The 7,373-nt window shown below is 50.5% G+C and overlaps 1 protein-coding gene across 1 annotated transcript; it reads right to left on the bottom strand.

Moving 5' to 3' along the window:
• Window positions 1-3,454: 3,454 nt before the first annotated feature.
• Window positions 3,455-6,435, bottom strand: LOC127297070 (protein SOSEKI 2). The gene is made up of 5 exons (XM_051327323.2): window positions 6,243-6,435; window positions 6,052-6,121; window positions 5,810-5,925; window positions 4,567-5,224; window positions 3,455-3,828 (listed from the first exon to the last, which is right to left on the bottom strand). The coding sequence occupies exons 1-5, from the start codon at window positions 6,418-6,420 to the stop codon at window positions 3,708-3,710; spliced, it is 1,143 nt and encodes a 380-aa protein (XP_051183283.1). The 5' UTR covers window positions 6,421-6,435; the 3' UTR covers window positions 3,455-3,707.
• Window positions 6,436-7,373: the final 938 nt, after the last annotated feature.

The following is a 7,373-nucleotide window of genomic DNA, read 5'->3' as shown; positions in this document are numbered from 1 at the left end:
CGTTACTTTTCCCATAAGAGAACTTATCCTTGTTGCCAACCGGGCATACTTTCCCGTCCACACTTCCTTGGTGTGAGGCCTGGCATAAGAAGCAAGCCAATCACTGCCTTCTCCGCGACCCCGCAGATCCACCCTTTTGTAAGTCTGTCCTGCCCTTTATCTATGGAGAGCCAACCCAGGCATTTGTTCTCACTTATACCATTAAGGTAGACCATTCCGAACAATTCATATGCCCTTCCCTATACACCATAGATAGACCGACCCGGACAACCCTTACAATCCATCATAGACTTTTAATAAGTCTGCCCACTCCTATATCTATTGGTAGACCGGTACGGATCATTGTCCTCACCTTTACCAATAGATAAACCGATACATGCAACTCTTATCACTAGTCCGTTGATATGCGAGAGGGAAAAGATACAGCTGACTTCTCCAGAGCCATTATAGATCTCATGGTTAACGCGAAATGTACGGCGCTAGAATCACTAGACGGCATTGGTCATTAGTCCTAAATGATTAGAACCCTTGCAATGGAACCTCCACCATCAACACATACCATGGTTCCATTGCCAGCCACATAGACATATTCATAATTGGAAAAGTAACATTTTATTTTCAATGCAAGAGTGATAAGTATATAGCTTCGCGAGTAAATTGATAGAACATAATCAAGATGGCATGAGCAAGAGTGAACTTGCCTGGTGACTGCGAGATAGTGTAGTTCGATGCGTTGTATGGAACCTGGACCTCGGGTTCTGTAAAGAAGCATCATTATCCGGTAAGGACAATGTTAGAAAATCCAAATGATATGCGTTGTCTTATGTTGAATCCCTTTTCCCAAAGTACATGTTAAATTTGGATGATTAAGATTTAATTTGGAATATTTATGCCTTAGGCAGCAATTTATAACCCTTTTATATTATTTTCTGATAAAAGAAAAGGTTTAGGATTAATAGAATTGGCCTTTGGTAAATATTAACCTCAAATAAAAAGGTTAATACAAGAGTATTTCTCTTTTTGGGAATATGGAATTATGGAAATGTTAAAGTTATTGGAAATTCTTCTTGATTTTATATATTCAAGAAAATTTCAAATTTCAATTTCCATTTTTAAATTCATATCAAAAAATTCTTAAATTTTAATTCTCTTTGTTTATTGCATTTCACATTTTATTTTGGTTAAGGAATATTTTCTATAAGTTTTCCATATTTTTCTTGAATTTTTGGAGGTTTATATAATTTGTTTGGAATTTTATAAAATTCAGGGGTTATTAAAAATTGTGAAATTACTTAAATAGCCCTGGCCCATTTAAACTAGCCAATTGGGACCATTTGGGTCAGCCCATTTGGCCGAGCCAAAGCCCCTCGGTGGGATCCGACCAGTCGGCCCACCCACTCATCTCTCTCTCGCGTAGCCTAACCCTAGCGCGCAGGCGACTGCGAGGCGATGGCGTCGCCGCCATGGCCGCCGCCATGCTTCGGCCAACTACGGCCGCCCCTGACCTTGCCACCGACATCGCCTGAACCGCCATGCGGAGATCTACCGATCTGACCGCACGGTTTCTCCGGATCCTTCCTCCTCCTCCAGATCGCCACCCTGCCAGATCTGGGAGCAAATCGCCTCCGGCGATTGGTGGTCTCCGGCGATCTGTAGGCCTCGTCGTCGATGCTGGTATCCTCCTGGGACTTACCTAGCGCGGGTGCTGCTTCGGCAGCGCCTGTGCCGTCGTCCCCAGGGTGCTGCGCGGTTTGTGGAGCCCATCGGCGTAACGCCGACGTCCTCCCTGGACTTGCAGTTGCTACGGTTCTTCTTCTTCCTCTTGCCGCCAAGCTTCCTGATGATCCTAGGATCATGCAGGACCTTGCTGTTGTTGCTCCTCGCATCGAAGCTTATCAGCTCCATTTTCACTTATTTTGCTTGCCAAGTGTCAATGACACTTGGTACTGGACAGATTCTTCCATTTGCTTCTGTTTTGCAGGTTTCAATGATGAATCAAGAATTTGGAAGGTGACGAGATGAAGATTTTAGTTTAGGAGTAATTCCATTTATGTAATTTTTATTTCCTGTCTTTTATTATTCATCAATTCTTGTAATAATGGATATTGTAATGACAATGTATCTATGTGTTCATATCAATAAAGCTCTAGTTTTGTGTTATAAGCTCTTTGTGGATTTTTGATATTCACTTGTGATTTATTTGTATAAATTTGATATTATTTTGAATAATCTTTGTATATGTGAGATGTGTGCATGAATTATGAATTCATAATTCACTTATATATTGTTTATCTTATAATTCATTTGTGTTATGAATTCTATTTGAAATTCAATTCAAATCTTCTCCAAAACTCTAAGTTTCAAAAGAAGTCATGTCAAAATTCATCACACTCTCCTTGCCCTAACTCTAATAGCAACGAAAGAGAAACATCGATCCTTCTTAGGTTTTATACAATAAAGCGCAAAAATTTCCTCTGTTTTGCGATGAAGTGCACACCCTTTTCTAGTTCTACCCTTCGTTAGCCCTATGTTTTGGGATATTACAACTGCCCCTCTCCATTTCCCACAGATCATCTAGCGGAACCTCAGTCATGGGGAAGGGATGGTCGTGATGGAAGCCGATGCATGGCGACAAGGCATGGTCGGCGGCGGCTAAGAAAAAGAAGCCGCACATTCGTCCAAGTCACCATCGAGGTGGCCCACAGCCTATCCTGCGAGTGCACGCCATGCGTCCTTGGGTGGACCGACGTCCACCTCCACAGTACGTGGCTGGCGCTTTAGCCACCGAAGGGTGCCCTTGCCTCCATTGACACGGCAGGGACATGAGCAGCGCCGGGAGATTACCCGACGAAGGGCCCTTCTGCCAGCAGATCTCCTCGTCAACCCGGCATTTGGCTTTGAGTCACCAATGTGGGACTCGTTTGGCCACCTTGAATGGGATTCGAAGCGCCGAGCGGTGTTCCTCGGCGACAACATGTACATCTACGCCGCTCTGCTCGCGCCGGTGAAGGAGGAGAAGGGTACGGAATAAGAGGAGGAGCGAGACGACACCGAGAACTACTTCAACTACCTTGTGTATCTCGCGAAAAAGTCCAAGGAGGGCAAGCTGGACGAGATCCCCCTGATGCGAAAGGGTGTGGATGAGGAGAAGGTATGACTATTACGTTATCTACGACCCAACGCAAACAGATCAAAATAAACATAAATTGTGTTCGAAATGTATCGGACAGCTGGAGATGCCGCAAGCGTTCCGCGGACTTGTAGTTTTTACCGAACACGACCCAGGAGAGGCCTACCAAATTGCTGACACACAGCGTCAAGAAGTACACACGCAGTAGTCACTTTCGAACAACGAGGCACTTTCCCCTCATAAAAAAAAAAAAACGAGGCACTTACGTAGCGGTAGCGCCACAACTTCTACCAGTCCGTATCAACATACTACTCCGTCCATACATGATGCAAAATGACCTTCCTCCTTCCACACAGGATCCAAAATTAAGTGATACGCGAGCCATCACTTGACAACGAAGAAATGGATCCATGGAACTACCTAAAAATTCTGGCAAAGCCTACTTCTGCTAAGCTCTGAGCACTGGACACGTCGCCCATTACAAGCACGTAGAGATGCTAATGTACTACTTGTACTCGAACAAGATGCTTAGATTCCAGCAAACTAATCTGGATAACCGAGGCGCCGGCCGGCCGCCCTATTTCTGCTGCTGCCTCTTCCTGCCCGGAATGCACCTTCCCCTCATCATCCCATCCTCCGGTATAGTCCGCTCGTCCGCTGCTTCCGCGCCGATCGCTCCGGCGCCGAGCCTGGAACTCCTGAAAATTAAGCACCCAAAAACATCATTAGCAGCGTTTATTTTCAGAGCCGAACAGAGTAATATTCTGTCTTGATGAACAGTGACACAGTTGGGCTGCTCGATGAACGGCCCAACAGAGCGGGAGGTGGTCCGAGCATGAGCATTCACAGTGCACACTGCAATCACGACGCAAAGTTTCCTCCGTTCCACATGACAGCCTAAACATGCTACGGTGGTACAGCACACCGCCAATGAGAATCCATGGAAACAGTACCATCGAGTACGAATGGTACTTCCTCCGGCAATAATGCTCGTGCTATTGTACCAGTCTAGGATCCTGGATGAACCGCTGGATCATGCAGCGTGCTTCGGCTTTGTTGGCGAGCGACGACATATATGCATGCATGCAAGCCTTTTCTTTTCATTTTTCCAGGACCAAGCAAGGACATGCATGCATGTTGGCCTTTTGACCTGCTGGTGTGACTCCTGTACTGTGATGGCTAGTAGTTGGCTACAGACCAAACTTCGTGGGCTACTACCTCTACATGACATGACCTAGTTATAATCGGTCACACATTTGTTCTGCAAACGACAGACCTAATGTGATCAGAGGTACTCTAACTTGATGCATCTTGAAGTTTAGACAAAGAAGATAGTACTTGGAACTTGAGGGACAACCGTACAAGCTTAATAAGGGTAAACAGGGAGGAATTGTTGTGATAATGTTAAGACAAAAGAGATCTCCAATGTTAATTACCTCTCCTCGTTGTACGAGTTGGAGCGTTTGAGCGACGACGCCGGCAGCGGGGTGCCGCGGCCGCCGCTCTCCACGATGCTGCCGCTGAAGTACTTCTCGTCCACCCGCATCTGCCCCAGCCGCCGCCTCAGCTCCCCGCCCTCCCCCTCCTCGTCCTCCTCATCCTCCTCCGCGCCAGCGCGCGACGAGAGCCGGCTCACTAGCCCGCAGCTCCGCCTCGGCTCGGCCCGCCCGCCGCCGCACTTGGCCGAGCCGGCGGTGGCCGACCCGCACGCAATGAGCTGCAGGAGCATCGACCCGGCCCGGTTCGGCTCGCCCTCCTCCCCCTCGCAGCGGCTCGCCTGCCGAGGCACCGGCGGCTTGTCGGAGGAGGTCGAGGACGGCGGCGAGGTCTCCTCGACCGGCAGCTCCACGGGGTGGCCGCGGCTTGTGCGCACCGACACGGGCTTGTTGTCATGCCGGGCGAGACGGGCTGCGGCGACGGCGCGCCGGTGGTACGGGTACCCCAGCTGCTCCTCGTCCTCGGGATCCTCCTCGCCGGCGTCGTCCCGGTACCCGTTTTCCACGTACTGCTTGTGGCTGTGCGCTGGCAACGCCAGCGGCGGCTTCGTCGGCGACCGGTCGGTCACCCGGAGGTGCTGGAACCGGTCTGCTGCAACTGTGGTTTCAGCCAAAAACAAAATTAAGATTACAAGATCGTCAAGTTGAACAGTTAACAGTGCGCATGCTAAAGTTCAGCTGATGCAGTGTGTTACTTTAATAGACACTGCTGCGCATGATAGACTTCTTACTAGTGACTAGTGTGGTGCCACACTGCCAGTCCATACTGCTAATGCGCATGCTGCATTAACCTCAGGGAGAAAACAGGACAAGGAATTGAAGCCTTGGGCTGCTGCCTGTTGGCTAATAAAGTCTTCGCGACTTACGATGCGACCGAGTGCAGAAAGGGAACGTGCAAGGTGCAGGAAGTAGCTGTACTTCCTGCCCTCACCAGCTTTGGACCATTCATTTGAAAACGAGTTGACAATGAGAAAGGAGAGAGACATGAAAAGGCGCTCGTTTTCAATCAACAAGACGGCTGGTTTTTTCTAGGAAAAGAAGGAACAAAAAAATCAAGTTGTACTAAAATAAATAAATGAAAATCTTGGTTTACATGCATCATGCAAATCATGTTCATTTCTAATCTCAAGTTCTCTACACAGGTGACAGTTACTGTAAATTACAGCGAGATAATGGCCATTACCAGAAGAACAGCCAGGGAATATCTCGGAGCCCTTGAGGACGTACTCCACGCCGTCCGAAGGGTAGATGACATCGTTGTCCGAGAGGTCGTTCCACACGTAGCCGTTCTTGTAGTTCCTGCAGATGCAAAACCATGTGTAAGATGCAGCTTTCATCGTAAAAAAATGTGCAAGTTGCAGCACAGTATTTCTAAAAATACATTTACGAAGACGAGGGTGTGAACGGCCTGGAAATGGGTAGTACCTCTTGCAAGACCATGAGAAGAGAGCAGGCATGCCTTTCCCCCTCAGCACCGTCAGCTTGTCCATCACATCTTCAGTTCACACCAAGAAACAGGAGAAACCCACGAATCTTTCAGTTTACAAAGCTTGAGGCTGACGGAGGTAGCAGATAGATGTAGCAACAATATCTGCAATGCAGGCAAAGGCGGGTACCTTTGAGGCGAAGCGGCTGGTGGGGATGCTGCGCGAGCTCCATGAAATGCGGGTGCTCGAGCTGGCCGTTCCGGCAGAGGTAGTAGATGATCTGCACCCGCCGCATGGGCCTCGCCGGCGCCGACCTCGCCGGCGGGTACACCGGCCTGCCCCGCTCCGGGCTCGCCTCCGCCGTCATCCTGCCACTCACATGGTGCGGCAGCTTCCTCCCTTCCCCCAACGCCGTCTCCATTTCCCTAGCGAGGCCGGCCGGCGGTTGCTAGCTAGCTCTTCACTCCCACTACTCTACTAGCTGGCTGCAAATGCGACTACTGCCGGAGGTAGTACGAGTCAGCAGCTTATATTACTACCGCGCGCTGGCTTGGTAGGCGTTGGTCGGGCCCCACGGGTTTTACTAGAGGAATGGAGGAGACGAGGAGGGAGAAGAAGGGATTTGAGGTCGTCATCATGCCACTATGATCGATCGATCGATGCGTGTGGCGTGGGAATGGAACATCCTAGTACCAAAGCCCATGCTCTGCTCCTCTTTATAACGCACACACAGCAGCTACGAGCGCACAGCGTCACACTGTTATAAACGTCACCTCGCGCGCTTTGCGGTGCTAAAAAAGAGCCCAGCCACTCGTCCGTGTACCTCGCCTTTGTTAGAGCATCTCCAACAGGCGCGCTATATAGGCCGCGCGGCATAAAAACGTCCGATATAGCGCGCGCGGGAGGGAAAGTGGCGCTCCAGCAGGCGCGGTAAACGGCGCGGCGCTGTAAAAAATTTAGGGCGCGCGGCGTTTTGCACAATCCGGAGCGGCATATCTGGCGCGTCGGCTACAGCGCGCGGCATCGCTCGTCCAAGCGCGAAAAATCCGCCGCGCTGAAACTTCCGCCTCCGCGTCGCTGCCCCGAGCCCAATCCGTCGTCTCCGCGCGCCGCCGGCGATCCCGACGATGGACGACCCCTCCGGCAACCCGCCAACCCCTCCCTACTCTGTCACACCCTCCGCCGCCGCCACTTCCGCCGCGCCACCGCCAAACCCTAGCGGCGGCGCCGACGCCGGGAACCCAACGGGCCGCCGCGCGGCGCTCTTCGTCCCGCCGCGCTGCTGGGCACCGCAGACGTTGCGCGCGCGCGGCGCAGATG

The sequence above is a fragment of the Lolium perenne genome, chromosome 4, assembly GCF_019359855.2.
Source record: "Lolium perenne isolate Kyuss_39 chromosome 4, Kyuss_2.0, whole genome shotgun sequence".
Classification (NCBI taxonomy): domain Eukaryota; kingdom Viridiplantae; phylum Streptophyta; class Magnoliopsida; order Poales; family Poaceae; genus Lolium; species Lolium perenne.
This window is presented reverse-complemented; position numbering and strand designations above follow the sequence as displayed.